Source organism: Nicotiana tomentosiformis, chromosome 2, assembly GCF_000390325.3.
Source record: "Nicotiana tomentosiformis chromosome 2, ASM39032v3, whole genome shotgun sequence".
In the NCBI taxonomy this organism is placed as follows: Eukaryota; Viridiplantae; Streptophyta; class Magnoliopsida; order Solanales; family Solanaceae; genus Nicotiana; species Nicotiana tomentosiformis.
In genome coordinates this window covers 69,584,000-69,608,880 of record NC_090813.1, presented here as the reverse complement: position 1 = coordinate 69,608,880, position 24,881 = coordinate 69,584,000, and the positions used below count along the sequence as shown (strand labels likewise).

General features: G+C 40.1%; 1 protein-coding gene and 2 pseudogenes across 1 annotated transcript; all 3 read right to left on the bottom strand.

The window, feature by feature from the left end:
* Window positions 1-3,336: 3,336 nt before the first annotated feature.
* LOC104119333 (uncharacterized) lies at window positions 3,337-3,759 on the bottom strand. Its single transcript, XM_070193503.1, has one exon. The coding sequence runs from the start codon at window positions 3,757-3,759 to the stop codon at window positions 3,337-3,339; it is 423 nt and encodes a 140-aa protein (XP_070049604.1).
* Window positions 3,760-18,405: 14,646 nt separating this feature from the next.
* LOC138904803 (uncharacterized) lies at window positions 18,406-19,446 on the bottom strand (annotated as a pseudogene).
* Window positions 19,447-20,342: 896 nt separating this feature from the next.
* Window positions 20,343-21,554, bottom strand: LOC138904802 (uncharacterized; annotated as a pseudogene).
* Window positions 21,555-24,881: the final 3,327 nt, after the last annotated feature.

Here is a 24,881-nt window from a genome sequence, read left to right as displayed (position 1 = left end):
CCACTTCTGCATAAGATTAGCCATTGGTACAGTACTCTTCCAATCAGACATTAAACTCTCCCACTTCTGCATAAGTTCATCCATTGTAAGCTTCCTACTTCCTCTAGCATCAGTCATTATTTTTTTTAAAAACCTAAAAGGCTATTGATGAATATAAATTTAATGAAATATGATAGAAGTCTATGGATGACTATGAAATTTTCAAGTGAAGAGATTGTTAATATAGCCAAAGTGTGCACCTAATCAATTTAATATCTATAAAAGCAACGGTAACTTTCTAGGCCTGTTTGTTGTTTTACATTCAGAGAAATTGAATGTAACAAGATAAGTAGGCAGTAAAAGATAATAAGTAGGTGATAAATGCAAAAAGAAATGTAACTTCAGCCTAATAAGTCCAGAGTTTTTCTATAGTAAAAAAATAACTTCAGTCTGAAAAGTGTACGTTGTCTCTCTTGTCCAAATGACGCGCCATTCCCTAAAGCGTTAGTTTATACCACGTGTGCTCCACATATTTATATCCCGTACATTGTATCTCTTTTCCAATTTCAAAATACACAACTGTTAGGGTTTAATCAGAAATTCTAGAAGTTTAATTTTTTAAATGTCAAGTTTAATTTCAAGTAAAAAGTGTTGAAGTTTTATGGGTAGAAAGCACTCTCTCAAGTGTGGAAAACCTACTCATCCAATCTCACCATCACCAGAAGTTTCTGATTTTGTTATGGATGTTGAAAATCAGTCTGTTACAATGGCGGAGTCTTATATGAAAGATGCTCCAAGTGCACTTGTAATTGAAGAATTATCTTTAGCAAGTGGAACACAAGCTGTTAATTTGAGACGGACGCGTTCACAAAGGGCTAAGGCATGAAATACTTGTGGTTCTTCAAATTCAAAACAACAACATACTGATGTTTGTCAAACTGATCCAAAAAGACCGTTAAGTGGTCGTAAAAATGGAGAATCAGCTTTGAATGCCTCTGGATCAGCTAGTCTTAGAAGAACGCATTCTCAAAGAGCTAAGGAACGCAAAATTAGTGGTTCTGCATGTGCCAAGGAACCAGAAGTTGATGTTTCTCAAAATAATTTAAAGCCTACTGATGTGCCGTAGAATTTGGGCACTTTTGATACCAATTACATAGACTTTAGCTCGTCTTTCAATGCCTTTTAAGTTAATTCTTATTAAATTTTGGTGCTTTGTAGTGCATGAGACTTGAAGACCCAAAAACATGGGAAAGAAGTCAAAAAGCCACAAAGGGCAGGAATGCTGCAAGTATGCGATCGTAGTAGTAATATGTGATCGCATATTCACCGCAAACAAGCAGATTTTTGGTCAACTGAAGACGAGAATGTGCGGTCTATTATTCGGTCGCATAACACTTATGCGATTGCATAATGACCGCATAATTGCAACTGAAGAATCTGCGTAGCACTTCTGTGATGGAAAATGCAGTCGCATAACTGATATGCGGACCGCATAATGGAAATGCGACGGAAATCTGGGCTTGAATATCTGAACTTTTGCGATGCAAATGTCAACTATGAGGACCGCATACATGGTCTGCGACCATTATGCGGTCGCATAAAGGCTCTGCTAGGGCATTTTTGTCAAATCTTGACCCCGACTTTTAGTCCACTATAAATAGATTTACTAGGGTTTTTGTGGGGTATTGAGTCAGAAAAAGAGACTACTTTTAGAGCATTGAATGCATCATTGCTTTGGAGACTTTTGAAGAAAGAATCTTGTATCTTTGTAAGCTTTATGACTTTATTTATCTCTTTTTTCTTAGATTTCAGTATGAGTAGCTAGTTTTAATTACTAAGGTTGTGGACCCTAGATGGGTGTAATGTTAATGGGTGTTTACCATTGAATATATATATAATGGTTGGTTGATATTTATTCAGTTATTATGCTTCATGTGTTGTTAGTGGTTGCAAACATTAACTAATTCCATTTCACTCTATCTTTACTTGGAAAAGTGGGCTAGGGTTGGTAGAATTGAATACCAAAAGCTCAAGGCTTTAACCCTTGTTTAATAGAATCTTCTAGGAATAAGTGGGTTCTATTTGGCATTAATTGGTTATTTTCAATCGCTAACTCTTTTACATTTGGGAAAATCTTAAAGAGAAGATATTACCCAACTATTGGGAAATATTTGGTAGTCACTTAGAAACCATTTGCATATCAAAGGACCTTCCATTAGAAATATATCATATTAACACTGATAGCATTACATTCCATCAATGGGGACACAACCTTGGTTTTCTTAATCGAATTAAATACATTCTTACAATACAATCGTCTTCTTTACTTCACGTAATTACTACACCATTTTCAAGCTAACATTTATAGAATTAAGACATAAGTCAAGTCTCACACTATTCAAGTAATTGTTTCACACCTATTCCCTGTGGCATTCGACCCCAACCTAGTTGGGTTATTATATTTGACATCGACCGCCTTACACCATTTATATAGGTGTAATTTAAGCGTATCAAATTTTGGCGCCGTTGCCGGGGCATTGCATAGCCCAAATGGCATATGGCTAAGGGCAAAAGTACCATATGGGCATGTGAATGTTGTCTTCTCTTGATCTTCCAAGGCAATATTGATTTGGTTGTAGCCACAATATCCATCCAAGAAATAATAGAATGACCTTCCCACTAGCCGATCAAGCATTTGATCAATAAAAGGCATAGAAAAATGGTCTTTGCACGTGGCACTGTTGGGATTTCGGTAAATCATGCAAACTCTCCATCCGGTCACAGTTCTCGTTGGGATGAGCTCATTTTTCTCATTTTGGATCACGATCATGCCTCCTTTCTTCGGCACACATTGCACCGGGCTCACCCACGAACTATCGGCAATGGGGTAGACTACCCCAGCATCTAGCCACTTAATGATCTCCTTCTTCACCACCTCTTTCATGGAAGGGTTTAACCTTCTTTGATGCTCCACACTCAGTTGACTTTCTTTCTCCAATTGTATCTTGTGCTCACAAATTCCGATGGGAATACCTCGGATGTCCGCTATTGTCCACCCAATGGCTTGTCGGTGCTCCCTTAGGACATTCAACAATTGATCTATCTGCATATCATTCAACAAAGAAGAAACGATCACCGGTAAAGTATCATTAGAGCCAAGAAATTTATACCTTAAGTGCGGTGGAAGTGGCTTGAGTTCAAGTTGTGGCGGCTCCATAATTGAAGGCTTGGCGGGGGTGTGACTCTATTCTCTAAGTCAAGACAGAGTTTCTTTGGTACATAAGTGTAGGACCCACGTCCTTCTAATGCATTCACCGATTCCATGTACTCCTCCATGTCTTCACCATCAAAATTCACCTATATAGCCGCCAAAGCCTCACCAAAGCATTCTTCTTCCATCTTCATCTCAATTGCATCTTCTACCTCATCCACAACATCAATGGCTAATATGGTTTCATATGCATGTGGCAACTTCATACCCTTACTTGCTTGGAAGGTGACCTCTTCATCATTAACTCGGAACTTGATCTCATTTCGTTCCGAATCCATAAGTGCTCTTCCGGTAGCAAGGAATGGTCTCCCCAAGATGATAGGGATTTCTTTATCAACAGCATAGTCAAGGATCACAAAATCAGCAGTAAGGAGGAACTTTCCCACTTTCACAAGGACATCATCAACAATCCCGAACGGTCTTTTGATTGAACGATCAGCCATTTGCAACCTCATGCTTGTAGGCCTCGGCATACCTAACCCTGATTCCTTGTAAATAGCAAGAGGCATCAAATTAATGCTAGCCCCATTATCACAAAGAGCCCTTTCAAAATCTCACAAACCAATAGTGCATGGGATGGTGAAGGCTCCCGGATCTTCTTTCTTTTGAACGGTAGTTGTTGCAATAATGGAACTAACCCGGTGAGTCACATTCACCACTTCATTCTTGGTGGTTTTCTTCTTGGTTATAAGGTCCTTCAAGTATTCAGCAAAACCCGGCATCTCTTGAAATGCCTCCACAAATGGGGTGTTCACCGATAATTGCTTGAGAATGTCATAGAATTTCTCAAGTTTGCTGTCATCAACCCTCCTAGAAAGTCTTTGAGGGAACGGTGAGGGAAAGGAGGAGGGTCTAGGAATTGGTGCTAGAGCTTTTGGTGCCTCTTTTACTTTTTCCTTTACCTCTTCACTGTTCGCTTCTTGGACTTTCACTTCTTTTGGGAGCTTTTCAACTTCAATAGCAACTGGCACCTCAACTTGTGCCTCACCCTCTTGTTCAAGATCGTCCACTTCAACTATTTGTTCATTCTCTCCTTGAAGTATTTTCCCGCTTCGAGTTGTGATTGCCATACAATGCGAAGTCGGGCTACTCCCATTACCTTTTAGGTTTGCAATAGTGTCACTTGGGAGTGCGCCTTTTTGCTGTGGATTTTGCTCTTTTGACAGGTCTCTCATTTGCATTTCTAGATTTTGTATGGATGCGGTGTGTGATTCCACAAGTTCGGCCATGTTATTCATTGAAGTGTTGTTTCTTTTTTGATTTTGCAATACTCTTTCAAGCATGTTCTCCAATTTTGACTCACTTGAAGAACCTTCCATCCAATGCGAAGGGTTAGAGTATTGCCCCTTTGGTGGAACATAGGGGTTTGAACTTCGGTTTGCATAGTTTTTGTTGTTGTTGTTGCTCCAACTACCTTGACTTGAACCACCTTGATCATTTCACCACTATTGATGGCCTTGCCCTTGCGGGTTAGGCCTCCATTGATTTTGTTATCCAAGACCTTGGTAGGATTATCTTTGGTAACCACTTTGAGAATTATGGATATAGTTTGCCTCCTCGCAATCTTCGTTTGACAAGGGTTGCACATCTTCCACAGCATTTACCTTTTTTGTTTGGTTTACAGTGAACATCTTGGTTAACACATTAATGTTGTGGCAAGCCCGGCAATTACTTGATCTCTCTCTTGGTTCTCCTTAATCATGTTGGTCAAAGAGGGAGTACCGTATGCAATTCCACCCATGGTATCTTCCGAGTGCCAAGCTTGATTGTGTTCTGCCATCTTGTCGAGAATTTGTGAGATCCTTGTGAATTTTTTGTCCATTAAAGATCCATCCGCCGCATTCTTTGCTATGGATTGGTTCAACGGATCCAAACCCATGTAAAATATTTTTAACAAGATTGTGTCCGGAAAATCATGATTCGGCGACCTCACTAGGTATAGCTTGAACCGATCCCATGCCTCATGTAGGTGTTCCCCCGGTAGTTGCTTGAAGAAGAAAATTTTATCTCTGAGCTCGGATTTCTTGCTTTGTGGAAACCATTTGGCTAGGAAAGCACGAACTAGTTCAGGCCAAGAGTGAATGGAGTGAGGTGGTAGATTTTTGATCCATTTCCTTGCCTCTCCAGCTAGTGAGTACTTGAATACCCTTAGTCTTAGGGCATCATCTTTCACGTTGTCCTATTTGTGCATCGCACACATGCCCAAGAAGTTTCTAAGATGTTGTGTCGGATCATCATCGGTATAATTCCTGAAAAACCCCTCTGATTTAAGCATTAGGATCAAACCATGTTCCACTTTGAAGGTAGCAGCATCAACTCGCAGAGGGACAATGGCATTTGTGTCCTCGATGTACTCATCTATATCCGCAAAAGGATTCTCTTCCTCATCATACTCTGCCATATTTATCTAGCACACCAAGCAAAGCAAGCAAAGTGTGATGGAATAGAAAAAGACGTGAAGTAAAGCACAAACTAAATAGTAATTTCAAAACCGTATTCCCCGGCAATGGCGCCAAAATTTGATGACGTCCAAATCCACTATTAAAAAGTAAATGGACACGGTCGCATGCAATATAATTTACCCAACTATGAGTCGGGGTCGAATCCCATAGAGAACAATATATAGACGATTATGAATGTAAGAGAATTATCACTTATTATGCAATGCCAAACACTTAGAATGGTTGTTGAGAAAATATTATAGCTAAATGCGAAAATGTAAACTAACCTATAAAGCAAGTAAAATGATCAATGGCTACAAGCATGGGTGCATCGGGATTTACACTGAAGTAACGATCCAATATATTTCACAATTTTATAAATATGAACGAGTTTATATTAATTAGCCTCGGATAATTATTCTATACTAGCTTCTCTCGAAGACTAACAAGACTTCCTAATTGAATTATCTCTAAAACAATTAAGAGATTAAGCACACCCGAATATGGCTACAAGTAGTTCATTCCTATCCCTAGGTAGAATCTATAAAGTGAGGGTTAACGCCTCAAGTTCTTGTTAATTAATCTTTCCCAACCCCGAGTTATTTTTCTCAAAATTAATCCGAAGTGAATAGGCGAGTCCTAGGGTTAGCTAATCTTTTTGGAAATATTTAAGAACAAGAATAATTAAAGAAAAAATAATAAATTCATAATAAATAAAAATTGTTCAATACATAAGCACAACAAGGTATTTAATCCACACTTTAAACATGAATATTCTCATAAACAAGATTCAAGTGTTGGGAAAAATACTACACACTTAAATATTCAAAACAAAGCAGGGAAATGAAGAAATAAGCATAAATGAGTAAGAAATTCTCAACCAAGAAGCTTCAAATCTTCAAGACCCAAGTGTGTGTGCAAGAACCCTAGCCCTAAAACTTGTCTTCTCTAGTCTGAAAGCTGAAAATAAGCCAAAGATCTGTTTCCAATAAGCTAGGTCGTGTATTTGTGGGTTTGGAGTTGCGAAAATGTGAATTGTCAATTCTGTCCATGTCTGAAGCCTGTAGACCGCACCTACAGAAGAATCCTCGTAGTTGCGGCTCCGCAGATGCAGGTAGCTTATCGCAGAAGCGAAATTAGATGGGAAAATTTAGCTCCGCATAAGCGGACTTGTACGCGTAGACGCGCGATCGCAGATGCGATCATTAAGCGTAGAAGCGCTACCCGCAGATGCGGTCAGATGATCGCAGAAATGATTTCTGCCAGCTATGTCATTTCCCGCAGATGCGGGTCCTTTCTCGCAGATGCGAGATCGCATAAGCGACCTGCCTTCCACAGATGCAAGATATTTGAAGGCTTTTGCATTGTTTCAACTCTTTTTTTGCTCAATTCCACTTCAATTGAATTCAACTCTCTTCATGGAATCATTTACCTGAAAATCTAGCAATACACGCCATAAACAACCTCATATTATAATTACAGGATGCAAAATCTAAAGAAAGGTATTGAACATGCTCATGAACTGGGCTAGAGTCTCCTGGAGGGCTGGTGCAGCAACAGGTACCTCAGGTGCCTGCACACCAGCTGAAGCTACTGGGGGCTCCTCTGTAGCTACTCGCTCGGCTACTCTGGCTGCACCGCGTGGACGTCCTCGGCCACTTCCCCGGCCCCGGTCTCTCGCGGCTCTATCAGGGGGCGCGGGTGCCTGGTCATCAAATCTGTCTGTACGTGTCCTCACCATTTGTGAGAGAATAGAATACAGAAGTTTAGAATTTTGAAGCCAACAATTTTTCGCACGACAAAGTAACAAAGAAGTGAAATTGTTTTTTCCTATTAGTTCCATAGCCTCCCGAAGATAAGTACAGACGTCTCCGTACTGATCCACGAGACTCTAATAAACTGGCTTGTGACTCACGACACCTATGAACATAAAGCTCTGATACCAACTTGTCACGACCCAAACTCCCTCCGTATAACGCCGTGACGATACCTATTCTCTACGACTAGGTAAGCCTAACAAATTGCGAAAATAACTAAACGAAAGTAAAACTTGGCAACTAACAGCAGTGGATAACTGAATAACTAGTAAACTGAATAACTAGTAACAATGCAGCTCGGCATGTACAATAACCAATACTCTATAAATACACAGTCTTCCCAAAACCCGGAACATCGTAAGTCACAAGCTACAGAAGGAAAATAGCATCTATATACACCAGAGTCAAATAAAAGGAATACGGGAAGTGTTTGACAAAGGGGAGAATAGAGGGGGACTTCTAGGTCTGCGGACGCGAGCAGATGTACCTTGAAGTCTCCGGAACAGCAAAAAATGTATAACTAATAGCGAGGCTGGTATGATGAACCTGGATCGGCACACGAAAATATTTGCAGAAGAGTAGCATGAGTACACCACAATGGTACCCAGTAAGTGCCAAGCCTAACTTCGGTTGAGTAGTGACGAGGTCAGGCCAGGCCCATTAGTAAATAATAAATAAGGCAGGAGAATATATAGTATAATAAGAGACTAGAATTTAACAAAAGGAAACACAACAAGGCAACAGTACAACACACAGGGGTAAAAAATAGGGGATCTCCTGAGATACTATCTCGTAGTCCCAAAATAAATATACAGGGAGAAATCCCGAGGTACCGCCTCGTAGTCTCAAAAGTAAATATACTGGGAGAATTCCCGAGGTACCGCCTCGTAGGCTTAAAAGTAAATGTGCAGGGAGAACTCCCGAGGTACCACCTCGTAGTCTCAAAAGTAAATGTGAAGGGAGAACTCCCTAGGAACTGCCTCGTAGTCTCAAAAGTAAACACACAGCTCAAACCGATAAATACAACAGTTAACAGGAAGATTTCTACAGTTATATTGATAATGAACAAGGAAAAGTAGGAAATCAACTAGGCGTGCTTCACAGACTTCAAATAAGCAATTAAAGCACGTAGACATGCGATACTAGACTAAACAGGATAACTACACATACTGGAATAGCTCAATTAAGAATGAAAACAGACTAATACTCATTTAAACGGTATAACTCAAATTAAAGGAAAAAGAGGTTGCTACACAGTAAAATAAATTGGGTTTTACAACAAATAGCCCGTGTACATACTCGTCACATCACGTACATGGCTCTCACATATCAGAACAGTACCAAATCCTAAGGGGATTTTCCCCACATAAGGTTAGGCAAGCCATTTACCTCGAACTAAGCTCATTCAATCGGTAACAATGCCTTTCCACGAATATCCGGCTCTGAATGGCCCAAATCTAGCCAAAATCAATTACATACTATAAATACAACTATAAGAAACTAATCTAATTAATAAAATCAAAGCTAAAGCAAGAAATTAGAAAATCTCCCCAAAAAGCCGCCCCAGGCCCACGTCTCGAAATCGTGTAAAAAATCACAAATTTGAACACCATTCACTCATGAATCCAACCATATAAGAATTACTCGAATCCGACCATAAATCTCATTTCAAAACTCAAAATTTTAGTCTAGGAAGTTTCTACGATTTTCCCCCAAATTTCCAACTCAAATCCCAAATTAGATGATGAAAATAGTAATAGTTTCATGAAATATAATCCAATCCGGGTTAGAATCACTTACCCCAACAATTTCCTTGAATAACCCTCGAAAAATCGCCTCACACCGACCTCTCAAAGTCCCAAAATTGAAAATGGAAATCAAACCCTCGAATTTGACCTTTTTCTGCCCAGCGATTCCGTATCTGCGGACTACCAGTCGCACCGGCAACGTCGCACCTGTGGAATTTTCATCGCATGTGTGGAGATGGATTAAGGTCCAAAGATCCGCTTCTGCGAACCAGGACACGCACCTGCGGGCCCGCTTCTGCGAATGACCTTCCGCATCTGCGACTCTGCCCAGGCCGCCCATTTTCGCTCCTGCGGTCAATCCTACCATTTCTCACCTGCGCTCACATACCAAGCTTGACCAAACCGCACCCACGCTCCTCCTTCCGCACAAGCAATCCTGCACCGGCGGTCTCCCCTCCACAGGTGCAAAAATACCAGAAACCAGAAAATCTTCATCAACTAGCCTAAGTCCAAATTCAATTCATTAAGCATCCGAAACACACCCGAGGCCCCCGGGACCTCAACCAAACATACCAACCACTCCTAAAATACCATACAAACTTAGTCGAGCCCTAGAATCATATCAAACAATGCTAAAAAAATGATACACCCTCTTATTCAAACTTAATGAACTTGAAACTTTAAATTTCCACAACCAATGCCGAAACCTATCAAATCACGTCCGATTGACCTCAAATTTTGCACACAAGTCATAATTGACATTACGGACATATTTCAACTTACGAAATTGGAATATCAAAAAGTCCACTACCGGTCAAAATCTTCAAAAATTCGACTTTCGCCAATTCTAGCCAAAATCGGCTACAGACCTCCAAAACATAATCCGGACATGCCCCTAAGTCCAAAATTATCCAACAGAGCTAACGAAACCGACAAAACTCCATTTTAGAGTCATCTTCACATAGTCCCGACTATGGTTAAAATTCCAATACTTAAGCTTCCGTTTAGGGACTAAGTGTCCCAATTCACTCCGAAACCACAAAAATAACCACCCGGCAAGTCACATAAGCAGAAAAAGATATGGGAAAAGCAGTAAACAGGGGATCAGAGCTTTAACTCTCAAAATGACCGGCCGGGTCGTTATATTATTGTATGTATTATTTTTCATTTTTGGTAGTTTTAAAGCTAATATCATTTTATTTAAACTTTTTGATGTAGCATCAACACAACAAAGATGTGAAAAGAGATGAAGAAGGTGATGGTGATTGGAATCAGGATGCAGTCAATGAAAACAATGAAGGTATACTAGTATACTATACATTATGCTGGAAGTCAGGTGTCCAAAAGGATGTTGTCCAATTTTGTATACTAGATCAGTATAATTTAGTTGATGAGTACAAAATATACTGTATTTTTATCATATTTTTCCATTATAATCCAAGATTTTTGTTGTATTTCTATAATAATATGGTAGTCTTCATAATTCAAAGTTTTGTTCCAGTATATTATAGTTGAACGCTTAGAAGGTATACAGGATGAGTATAATGTAGTGTATAAGTATAATATACTTATAATTTAAAATTTGGTTACAATATATTATTTAAAATTTGGTTACAGTATATCATACTCATCTAGAATAATGTGCTAGCCTTCATTATTTAAAATTTGGTTACAGTATATTATATTTGACATATTATCTCTGAAGGATTGTTGTACAATATTTTTATACTGGATGAGTATGATATAGTGGAGTTCTTTAATTTCCGATATCTTGTTTTTAATACTTCAATTTCTGGCTTGCAGAGGATTCGCATGATATCAATGAACATGATGTCAATAATGAATATGGGAAATTAGAAGCAATAAAGGAAGGGACTTCTGGTATTGAAACGTAAATTGTATATTCAAATTTTTTTTATGTACCTTTTCTGACATATTGATGTATATTTTATGTAGCACCTGATTTTGTTGATGTTGGAATTCCGGATGAAGATAAATGGTAAGAAATGTGTGATTCAAAGGCTCATAAATTAACAACTGAGCTTAATAAACAAACAACAAATGAAGATATTCCGTCTGGTCAGATGACTAAACAGTCATGCGATGAAGATGTTCCAACGGTAGAGGTTTATAAAAAATCATCAACCGAGATGATTCTAGATAATGAGATTGAGATGACTGACTCTCAGATTGAGTGTCAGATTCATAAATTAACTTCCGAGTTTGTTAATCAATCCATAGGTGTTGCTCTTGTAATGTCATCTATTCCAAAATACTCTACACTTGAAGATGCTGCAACTTCTTCCTTGCCAATTCAGTCAAGTTGTGAAGGTGTCCAAGCTTATGACATTTTTGACGACTCTAGTCAAGAAGCTGCAACAAGAATAAGAAAACCTGTTGTACCTCGTGTTATTGTGAAAGGGGATCACCCTTTTAAAACGTCAATTACAGAAGAAATTCTTGTATCAATTAGTGATGAGTTTAGTAAGTTTGTTCAAACAAAGTTAATTCGAACTCGCAGATAATTTTATAGATTTCTTTATGTTTTGATTGTATTTTCTTTGTAATGATAGTTTGGACTATCATATTTATATATTTATTAAATATTTTTAGCAAAAAAGGGTACGAAAAGAAGGATGATATACTGGAGGAACAATTTTATCTTGAAATTGCATTTATAGCTGAGGGGACATGGTTTTTTGAACTTCACTATGCTGGTATAGATATCAATGAGACGGTATGTCGATAGACATTATTTTTTTTTTGTTTTGTTTTAGTTTCGCTACATGTTTCTATGTTCGATTGATGGTTGTTTTCTTTTTGTAGCATATTGATGTTATATTCTATTACCTCCGGAAGAAAGCAAAATATGGAAACATAAGGATGACAGCTACAAACAATTATTTCAGTTCTGCCATTGAAGAGGTGTACAATAAATCAACCATAGATAGCATGAATGTAAAAATACAGATATTTGAGTTGACTAAGAAATTAAAAGAGTATGTTCTTGGGTTTTACATTCTTTGTAACACCCCCTGGATTTTCGTTGATTATGTTCTTATGCCAATTAATGTGAAAGATCATGGCATTGGGTATTGGGCGTTCTATCTTTGCATGATGGCTGCATTTACATATACGACTCAATGAGATCTACAAGACATAATATTGTTGTTCGTAAAACATTGCACTCATTTGCTGTAATGATACCATTGTTGTTGAACACTACTGCATTTTATGAGCAAAAAACTGACATTGCAAGGAATAGTTCTAATTACTTGGGAAAAAAGGATCGATCTGAACTATTTCCTCTTATATCAGTGGATGACTTACCTCAACAGGAAAAAGCGTAAGTTATAATATTTTTTTATATCATATTCTTCAGTTTTTACTTCTTTATTATTTATCTTATTCTTTATTAATATGTGTTTTGTATGTAGTGATTGTGGTATATATTATTGTGCATTTGCGGAGTATTTCATTGAAGGTAAGAAGATTCCTGTTGACAATAACATCTTTGATTCTACACGTCTTTGAACTAAATGTGGAACATTATTATACAATAATGGTAAGAAGAAGCATGTGGAATATCTGGTTAGTGAAGATGAGGCCACTGGAAGATTAGACAAACCTTGCGTTTCAAAAAGGCGCAACGCAAAGAGCAAGAAATAGTTTTTTTATTTTTTGCTGTAATTTAAAAGATATTTTAGATTGAAATGCAGATTAATATACTGATGTCTATATTTTTAGCATGTGTTTGTGTTTCTATTTTTATATTTTTATGTATAATATGTTGGAGATCATAAAATTGGTTCCTTGTATTGCAGTATAACTAGCTGGACTTCTTATTTCTTATAATATTTTCAATATTTTTAGTTAATTTTTAATAAAATATTTTTAGGCCCTGTATATTATAAAATAAAGCCTTTCTTTTTTATTTATAATAACTTGTAATTTATTAAAATGTTATTACTATTTGATAATATTTTTTCAATTCTAATCCAGTATGTTTTGCGGGATTTCTCAAGCGACATATACTAGAGTTTAGATTTTAATAAGTTACATTTATTATTTCTGATTATTTTGTCATTCGTTTTTATTTTCTTTTGCTTAAAATGTTTTTGTCGCTGTACATTATACTGGATTTGATAATGTCTGTCCATTTGTAAGACAATATTTTTTGCTAGATTTTTCACCTATTACGTAATGCACATTGCTTTGTATGACATAATAAATATGGATTTTTTGACGTAATCATTTGTATTTTTATTGAATAAGTGTTACTTTATGTCTTTTCATATTTGTTTTAGACTTACAATATGAATGAGGAAGTTTTGAAAGTTTATTTCTCCATTTTTAACCACAAAACGTAACAAACACACTTACTAAAGCAATTATTTTTGCATCAGGGTGTGTATTGTATTGAACTTCCAGAATACTGAACTTTTATGAATTAATATGTAAATTTCACAAACTTTTAGAATTTTATATCGGAAATATCTGTTATTCAAACCAGAAAAACACATCTATGTTTTTAAGGTTCCCCTAATATTCTGAATAAAGTACTGGACTTTTATAATTAGATATGTGAAAATAACAAACTCTCCAACATATAGTACTGGAGGTATCTTTGATTCAAAACCAGAAAAAATATTGTATAAAATTGTGCAAAACAACAACAAAATACCAGTATAATATGGTGGAGCTTTCTGAATTGATATGTAAAACTCACAAACTTCCAGGATATTATGCAGGAAATATTTGTAATTTTATACGTATAACATGTCTAGTGTTGTTTCCATTGTAGAATACCATACAATGTGAGTATACTGTCGGTACAGGTATACTAACATACTTCGTATACCACTCTTATTGCACACTTTGTATAACATTATTATTGTTAAACCTATTATACTTGGTATAATTTAAAGTAAACAGTTCATACTGGTATACTATATGTGATGAGTTCCAGTATAATAAATTGAGTATTATACAAAAAATATCATTAGTTCCAGTATAATGTTTAGGATATACCTTTAAGTTTTTTATATAGGTATACTATAAAGTGTACCTATTATATTTGGTATAATTTAAAGAAAATTGTGCATACTGCTATACTATATGTGATGAATTCCAGTATATTTAACTAAGTATTGGACAGAAAATTTAATCAGTTCCGTATAATGTTCAAGCTATACTTTTAAGCTTTTTATATAGCTATACTATAGAGTGTACACTCTTGCTTTTGATAGATATATGGATTTCGGAAAAACAAAAATTACTATATAACTGCAGCAAAGTATTTTGTACTAGAAGAAACAAAAATTATAGTCATTTTGACTTCAAATCAAGAAACAAAAAAACTAGACAGTAATAATATTTTGAGAAACAAGAATCCCGAGCAAATTATTCTAGGTTACAGTCACTTTTTTGAATGAGCGCATGCAACCTTATTGTATATAATCAATCATTCTTTTTCCTATATTTTCTTGAATAAGGATGAATGTCACGACCCAAACTCCCTCTATATAACATCGTAACGGCACTTAGTCTCTACGTCTAGGTAAGCCTAATAAATTATAAAAAATAACAAAACGAAAGTAAAACTTGGCAACTAATAGCAGTGGATAACTGAATAACTAGTAACGATATCACTTGGCATGTACAATAACCAATACTCTATAAATACACAGTCTTTCCAAAACCCGGAACATCGTAAGTCACAAGCTACAGAAGGAAAATAGCACCTCTATACACCAGAGTCAAATAAAAGGAATACAGGAAGTGTTTGACATAGGAGAGAATAGAGGTGGACTCCTAGGTCTGCGGACACGAGTAGATGTACCTTGAAGTCTCCGGAACAGCAGCAAATGCACAACTAATAGCGAGGCTGGTATGATGATTTTGGATCTGCACACGAAAACATGTGCAGAAGAGTAGCATGGGTACACTACAATGGTACCGAGTAAGTGCCAAGCCTAACCTCGGTCAAGTAGTGACAAGGTCAGGTCAGACCCACTGGTAAATAATAAATAAGGCAGGAGAATATACAGTATAATGAGAGACTAAAATTTAGCAAAAGGAAACATAGCAAGGCAACAGTACAACACACAGGGGTAAACAACAGGGGATCTCCCGAGATATCATCTCGTTGTCCAAAATATATATACAGGGAGAACTCACGAGGTACCACCTCGCAGTCTCAAAAGTAAATATACAGGGAGAATGTCACGACACAAAATTTTCCACTAACGAGACCGTGATGGTGCCTAACATTTCACTTGCTAGGCAAGCCAACGTTAGAGAATCATTAAACTAATTTCTTATTTCTATTCAGTAATTAATAATAATTAACTAAGATGAAATATAATAAGTGCGGAATATTATAAAACTGTATTCATTACTACTACCCGGATCTGGAGTCACAATTCACGAGCATTCTAGAATTTACTACAAGTAATAGTCTGAAAGAAATACAACTGTCTGAATGGAAGAAACAGTAGAACAGAAAAGATAGACGGGAACTTCAAGGTCTGTAAACGCCGACAGATCTACCTTGAGTCTCCAGACAGCGGTCCAATAGCAAAATCTCGATCAACCAGAGCCGGTATCAAAATCTGCACAGAAAGTGCAGAGTGCAATATCAGTACAACCGACCTCATGTACTGGTAAGTGTCAAGCCTAACCTCGACGAAGTAGTGACGAGGCTAAGGCAAGGCACCTACAAATCAACCTGTACAATTTAACAGTATATATACAAATAACAGAAATGAAGAACTAAACAGGAAATGTCGGGAAGGGAACATACTGAGGGGAATACAAGATAAAGAACTACCACATAATGATCACCGGAGCAGTCAATATACCATGAATCAACAGGAATATTGAATACAATAAGGAAAAATGCATGGCATCACCCTTCGTGCTTTTACTCTCAATCTCACCATAAAATTAATAGAAACGGCACGGCATCACCCTTCGTGCATTAACTCTCATATCATGGCATGGCATCACCCTTTGTGCATTAACACTCACAATATGGCACGACATCACCTTCGTGCATTAACACTCACAATATGGCATGGCATCACCCTTCGTGCATTAACACTCACAATATGGCACGGCATCACCCTTCGTGCATTAACACTATCCCTTACCATAATGCAATGCATAAATAACAATAAGGAGATAGAATAACAAGTACAAACGTTACTTCACCATTTGGTTCCATAATGTCAATCTCAACTTTGAAATAAAAATACAGTTATTACCAGAAAATCCGTAAACATGATAAGAACGCTAAATTGAACAACACTAGAATAACACGTAGCAATTTGGCATAGGAAAGAGACAATATAAGAAACAAAATAGAGAAACATGGAAAAGAGGTAAATTGGCGGCGCATAAGTACTCTTCACCTCACATATACGCCGCTCACATGGATTTCACTTAGCAAGTAATCTAAGGTTCCTAATTTCCTCAAGTCAGGGTTAGACACAACACTTACCTCGCTCTGAAGGCCACTTAATTCTCAATCACAGCTTTTGCTTTGGAATTCACCTCCAAATCACTCGTATCTATTCAAAAATGACTCAATAATATCAAATACTGCTAAAGGAATCAATTATATTGCATAAATTAAATTTCCCAAATTTTTCTCCAAAAAGTCGAAAAATCGACCCCGAGCCCGCTTGGTCAAAACCCGAGGTTCGGACAAAAGTCCATTTACCTATTCACCCCCGAGCCCGAAAATATAATTGGTTTTGGAATCCGACCCCAAATTGAGGTCTAAATCCCCAAATTCCTGAAATCCCTAGTTTCTACCCTAACCCCTAATTCTACCATGGAAACTCTAGATTTTAGGTTGAAACTTCAAGAAATGTAATGGGTAATTCAATAAAAATGGTTTAGAATCACTTACCAACACTTTGGGGAAGAAATGACTCTTGAAATATCGCCTCACACCGTTTGGTTTTTGAGAAAAATGAATTGTTGGCTAAAATCCCGTTTTTGGATTCTGTTAAATGTTGGGCGACAGTGTTCATCGCGTTCGCGAGAGCACTGCCGCATTCGCGAAGGGTACTGGCTGCCAAGCCTTCGCGTTCGCGAGACCCAGCTCGTGTTCGCGATGGTTACTCCCCCTGGCCTTCGCTTTCGCGAAGCATTGCTCACGTTCACGATGAAGGAATGGCTGACTCCCCCTCTCCAATGCCTAAAACTACGCGTTCGCGATGGGCTTGTCGCGTTCGCGAAGGGTAACGCCCCCCATCGCTTCGTGTTCGCGACCAAGCCTTCGCGTTCACGAAGAAGAAATCCCTGCCTCATCAGTTTACTCTTCGCGTTTGTGAGAGGACCTTCGCGAACGCGGAGAAGGACATGCCAGAACCCGGACTCTGCAGAAAAAACCAGATTTCCAAAGTCCAAAACATCCCGTGGCCTACCCGAAACTCACCCGAGCTCTCGGGGCTCCAAACCAAACATGCACACAAGTCTAAAAGCATCATACGAACTTGCCCGCGCAATCAAATTGCCAAAATAACACCTAAAACTACGAATTTAGCACCAAATCAAATAAAATTCTCAAGAACACTTTACAAAACGTCCGTATCACGTCAAATCAACTCCGTTTCTCACCATATTTCACAAACAAGTCTTAAATATCATAATGAACCTGTACCGAGCTCCGGAACCAGAATACGGACCCGACACTAACAATGCCAAACATCAATCAATTCTTAAAAATAATTAATTTTCAGACTTTTAATTTTTATCTAAAATTCATAACTTGAGTTAGGGACCTCCGAATTCGATTCCGGGCATACGCCCACGTCCTATAATTCGAAACGGACCCACCGTGACCGTCAAAACACAGATCCAGGCCCATTTACCAAAAATGTTGACTGAAGTCAACTAAAATCAACTTTTAAGGAAAAAATTCTTATTTTCATTAGTTTTCAACATAAAAGCTTTCTGGAAACCTGTCCGGACTGCGCACATTAATCGAGGAGTGTAAAAATACGATTTGTAAGGCTTAAGAGCTCAGATTCGAGTTCTAAGACATAAGATGACCTTTTGGGTCATCACATTCTCCACCTCTAAAACAACCGTTTGTCCTCGAACGAACATAGAATAGTACCTGGGCTGGTGAAAAGGTGGGGATATCTACTCCGCATATCGGACTCGGACTCCCAAGTAGCTGCCTCAATAGGCTGACCTCTCCATTGCACTCGAACTGAAGGGTAACTCTTTGATCTCAACTGGCGAACTTACCGGGCTAGAATTGCCACCGGCTCCTCCTCGTAAGTCAAATCCTTGTCCAACTGGACAGAGCTGAAATCTAACACATGGGACAGATCGCCGTGATACTTTCGAAGCATGGACACATGGAATACCAGATGAACAACTGCTAAACTAGGTGGCAACGCAAGCCTGTAAGCCACCTCTCCCACTCTCTCCAGAATCTCAAAAGGTCCGATATACCTAGGGCTCAACTTGCCCTTCTTTCCGAACCTCATTACACCCTTCATGGGTGATACCCGAAGTAACACTCTCTCTCCGACCATGAATGCAACCTCACAAACTCTACGGTCGGTATAACTCTTCTTCCTGGACTGAGCTGTGCGAAGTCGATCCTGAATAATCTTGACCTTATCCAAGGCATCCTGTACTAAGTCTGTGCCCAATAATCGAGCCTCTCCCGGTTCGAACCACCCAACTGGCGAACGGCATCACCTTTCGTATAATGCCTCATATGTAGCCATCTGAATGCTCGACTGGTAACTATTATTATAAGCAAACTCTGAAAGTGGCAAGAAATGATCCCAAGAACCTCCAAAGTCTATAACACAAGCGCGAAGCATATCCTCCAATATCTGAATAGTGCGCTCTAACTGCCCGTCCGTCTAAGGATGTAATGCGGTGCTCAACTCAACCCGCATACCCAACTCACACTGTACTACCCTCCAAAAGTGCGAGGTGAACTGTGTACCTCGGTCAGATAAAATGGACATGGGCACACCGTGAAGACGAACGATCTCCCGGATGTAAATCTTTGCCAACCGCTCCGAGGAATAGGTAACTGCCATAGGAATTAAATGCGATGACTTAGTCAGCCTGTCCACAATAACCCAAACTACATCGAACTTCCTCTGAGTCCGTGGGAGTCCAACAACAAATTCCATAGTGATACGCTCCCACTTCCACTCATGAATATCTAACCTCTGAAGTAAACCACCAGGTCTCTGATGCTCACACTTTACCTGCTGGCAATATAGGCACCGAGCTACATAGACAACTATGTCCTTCTTCATTCGCCTCCACCAATAATGCGGCCTCAAGTCCCGATACATCTTGGCGGCGCCCGGATGAATAGAATACCGGGAACTGTGGGATTCCTCAAGGATCAACTTACGAAGTCCATCCATATTAGGCACACAAATATGACCCTGCATCCTCAAAACTCCGTCATCTCCAACAGTAACCTGCTTGGCACCACCGTGCCGCACTGTGTCTCTAAGGACAAGTAAATGAGGATCGTCATCTTGCGCTCAAACAAAGAAGATCGAGCAACTGTACAAGCTAGAACACGACTGGGCTCGGAAACATCTAACCTCACGAACTGGTTGGCCAAGGCCTGAACATCCAATGCAAGCGGTCTCTCACCAACTGGAATATATGCAAGGCTACCCATACTGACTGACTTTCTACTCAAAGCATCGGCCACCACATTGGCCTTCCCGGGATGATACAATATGGTGATATCATAGTCTTTCAATAGCTCCAGCCACCTCCTCTACCTCAAATTGAGTTCCTTCTGCTTGAACAAATACTGCAAGCTTCGATGATCAGTGAATACCTCACATGGCACACCGTAAAGATAGTGCCTCCAAATCCTCAGCGCGTGAACAATTGCTGCCAGCTTTAGATCATGAACATGGTAATACTTCTCGTGAACCTTCAGCTGCCGCGAAGCATATGCAATAACCTTGCCACCCTACATCAACACCGCACCCAGACCAATACGGGATGCGTCACAATATACTGTATAAGATCCTGTACCTGTGGGTAATACCAATACCGGTGCCGTAGTCAAAGCTGTCTTGAGCTTCTGAAAGCTCGCTTCACACTCGTCTAACCACCTGAACGGGGCACCCTTCTGGGTCAATCTGGTCAACGGGGCTGCTATGGATGAAAACCCCTGCACAAATCGACAGTAATAGCCTGCCAAACCTAGGAAACTATGGATCTCTGTAGCTGATGTGGGTCTGGGCCAGTTCCGAACTGCCTCAACCTTCTTAGGATCCACCTGAATACCCTCTGCTGATACAACGTGACCCAAGAAAGCAACTGAACTCAACGAAAACTCACATTTTGAGAACATAGCATATAACTAGCTGTCTTTCAGAGTCTAAAGAATGATCTGAAGGTGCTCCTCATGCTCCTCTCAACTGTGGGAGTAGATCAAGATATCATCAATAAACACAACCACAAAGGAATCCAAGTAGGTTTTGAACACCCGATTCATCAAACCCATGAATGCTGCTAGGACATTTGTCAGCCCAAATGACATCACTAGAAACTCATAATGCCCATACCAAGTCCGAAAAGCTGTCTTAGGAACATCGGATGCCCTAATCCTCAATTGATGGTAGCCAGATCTCAAATCAATCTTTGAAAACACCTTGGCACCCTGAAGCTGATCAAATAAATCATCAATCCTCGGCAATGGATACTTGTTCTTGATGGTGACTTTGTTCAACTGCCGATAATCTATACACATCCTCATTGATCCATCTTTCTTCTTCACAAACAACACAGGTGCACCCCAGGGCGAGACACTAGGTCTAATGAAGCCCTTATCAAGCAAATCTTGCAACTACTCCTTCAATTCTTTCAACTCTGGCGGGGCCATATGATATGGCGGAATGGAAATAGGCTGAGTGCCCGGAGCCAAATCAATGCAGAAATCAATATCCCTGTCGGGTGGCATCCCTGGTAGGTCTGCAGGAAACACCTCTGGAAACTCACAAACAACCGGCACCGAATCTATGGAAGAAACTACCACACTAGAATCGCGGACATAAGCCAAATAAGCTAGACACCCCTTCTCGACCATATGCTAAGCCTTCACATAAGAGATAACCCTGTTGGCAGAATGGCCAAGATTCCCTCTCCACTCTAATCGAGGCAACCCCTGCAAGGCTAAGGTCACCATCTTGGTGTGACAATCTAATATAGCATGATAAGGTGACAGCCAATCCATACCCAGTATGACATCAAAATCAACCATGTCGAGAAGTAGAAGATCTACACGAGTCTCAAGACTCCCAATGGTGACCACACATGAACGATAAACATGATCTACAACAATAGCATCTCCCACTGATGTGGACACATACATAGGAGCACTCAAAGAATCACGGGGCACAACAAAATAGGAAGCAAAATAGGATGACACATAGGAGTAAGTAGATCCCGGATCAAATAGAACTAAAGCATCTCTACTACAAACTGAAATAGTACCTGTGATAACAATGTCAGATGACTCAGCCTCAAGCTTGGCTGGGAAAGCATAACACCGGGGCTGGGCCCCACCACCCTGAACTACGTCCCTGGGATGGCCTCTAGCTGGCTGATCTCCACCTCTAACGGTCTGACCTCCACCTCTAACAGTATGGCCTCTACCTCTAGCTGCTTGTCCCCTGTCTCTGGCTAGCTGAGCAGGTGGTGCGGCAACTGGTGCCGGAACCATGGCACTAGAACTCTGATGCTGTGAGTTGCCCGTTGCCCACGGGCAAAATCTAGCAATGTTCCTCAGATCACCACAAGTATAACATAACCTCGACTGTTGTGACTGCTGACCCTGAAACTGACCTTGTCGACCTCAATAACCACCCTGATAACTCTAGAGTGGAGGTGCATTAATAGGAGCTGGTGGTGCACCGTAGGCTAGCTGGTCGGAATAATGCATCTAAGGGCCACCACCGGCTGAGGCACCGTAGGATGCCTGGAGTGCTGAATGAAATGTCCTGGGAGGATGGCCTCTACCAAAATTACTCTTGCCTCTAGATGAGGCACCACTGAACTCACCGGAATGACGAGGTCTCTTGTCAGACACCTGACCTCCTTGAGTAAGAACTATTTCGACTCGTCTGGCGACATTAGCAGCCGCTTGAAAAGAAATCTCACTCCCAGCCTCCTTAGCAATCTGCAATCTAATAGGTTGAGCAAGTCCATCAATAAACTTCCTCACCCTTTCTCTCTCGGTGGGAAGCAGAAGAATGGCATGACAGGCCAAATCCACAAAACGGGTCTCATACTGAGTAACAGTCATACTGCCCTGCTGGAGACGCTCAAACTGACGGCGACACTCCTCTCTCAATGTGATAGGCAGAAACTTCTCTATGAAGAGCTGAGAGAACTGGTCCCAAGTAAGAGCAGGCGACCCAGCTGGTCTGGTCAATAAGAAATCTCTCCACTATTTCTTGGCTGAACCAGTCATCTGAAATGTAGCAAAATCGACCCCATTGGTCTCCACTATACCCATGTTCCGTAGAACCTTGTGACAACTGTCAAGATACTTCTGGGGATCCTCTGAAGGAGCACCACTGAAGTGAACAGGAAAGAGCTTGGTAAACCTGTCCAATCTCCATAACGCCTCAAAAGACGTAGCTGGCCCATCTCCGACCTGCGCCGCAATAATCGGCTGAACTAATCCGACTTGCTGAGCTACTGGAGCCTGATACTGGGGAGCTATCTGCTCCGGAGCGGGAGTGGTGGGAGTCTGCGCTCCTCCTCCAGCCTGAGAGACTGCTGGTTCCATGGGAAATGCACCAGTCTGGGCCACTCTCTCCATAAGGCCCACCAAACGAACCAAAGCGTCCTGAAGTACTGGGGTAGCAATGAACCCCTCCGGAACCTGAGCTGGTCCGGAAGAAACAGTCTGGGCTGGAACCTCCTCGTCAAGCTCTATCTGAGGCTCCACTGCTGGGGCTGCTGCTCGGGCTCTAGGCTGAGCCTTGCCCCTGCCTCGCCCTCTGGCACGGCTTCGGCCTCGACCTCTGTCCCGTGTAGGAGCTGTCACTGGAGGCTCTGGCTGCTGCTCAGCTGAGGAAGCGGTATGTGTTCTCACCATCTGCAAGAGAATAAGAATAGAAGAGTTCAATCGGTATTGAGAAAGCAAAATCACATGACAGAGAAGAATAGAAGTGAAACTTGTTCCTAAACTTCATACCCTCAGGAAGATAAGCACAGACGTCTCCGTACCAATCCTCCAGACTCTACTAAGCTTGCTCGTGAATCATGAGACCTAGGCAACCTAGTGCTCTGATACCAACTATCACGACCCAAAATTTCCCACCGACGGGACTGTGATGGCGCCTAACATTTCACTTGCTAGACAAGCCAACGTTAGAGAATCATTAAACCAATTCCTTATTTTCATTCAGTAATTAACTAAGATGAAATATAATAAGTGCGGAATATTATAAAACTGTATTCATTACTACCACCCGGATCTGGAGTCACAATTCACGAGCATTCTAGAATTTACTACAAGTAATAGTCTGAAAGAAATACAACTGTCTGAATGAAAGAAACAGTAGAACAGAAAAAATAGACGGGAACTTTAAGGTCTATGAACACCAACAGATCTACCTTGAGTCTCCAGATAGCAGACCAATAGCAAAACTTCGATCAACCTGAGCCGGTATCAAAATCTGCACAGAAAATACAGAGTGCAGTATCAGTACAACCGACCCCATGTACTGGTAAGTGTCGAGCCTAACCTCAACGAAGTAATGACGAGGCTAAGGCAAGGCACCTACAAATCAACCTATACAATTTAACAGTGTATATACAAATAACAGAAATGAAGAACTAAACAGGAAATTCGGGAGGGGAACATATTGAGGGGAATACAAGATAAAGAACTACCACAGAATGATCACCGGAGCAGTCAATATACGATGAATCAACAGGAATAGTGAATACAGTAAGAAAAAATGCACGGCATCACCCTTCGTGCTTTTACTCTCAATCTCACCATAAAATTAATAGAAACGGCACGGCATCACCTTTCGTGCATTAACTCTCATATCATGGCACGCCATCACCCTTCGTGCATTAACACTCACATTATGGCACGATATCACCCTTCGTGCATTAATACTCACAATATGGCACGGCATCACCCTTCGTGCATTAACACTCACAATATGGCACGACATCACCCTTCGTGCATTAACACTCACAATATGGCACGACATCACCCTTCGTGCATTAACACTCTCCCTTACCATAATGCAATGCATAAATAACAACAGGGAGATAGAATAACAAGTACAAACCTTACTTCAACATTTGGTTGGGCTAAGGTTGACATAATGATTTTTAATTATGTTGTGTTGTTAGGCCTATACAATTTACACAGAATAGGGTGGTGTGGGATCACCCCCGGGTATGTGCGTGGTAGATAGAATAGTGATGTGATGGCTTGGAAACAACTCATGGCATGTTCGAGGATGAATTTATGTTTAAGTGGGGGAGAATGTAACGACCCGGCCGGTCGTTTTGAGTATTACAACCTTGTTTCCCAATTTACTGCTCAATTCATGCTTTACAGTTGTTT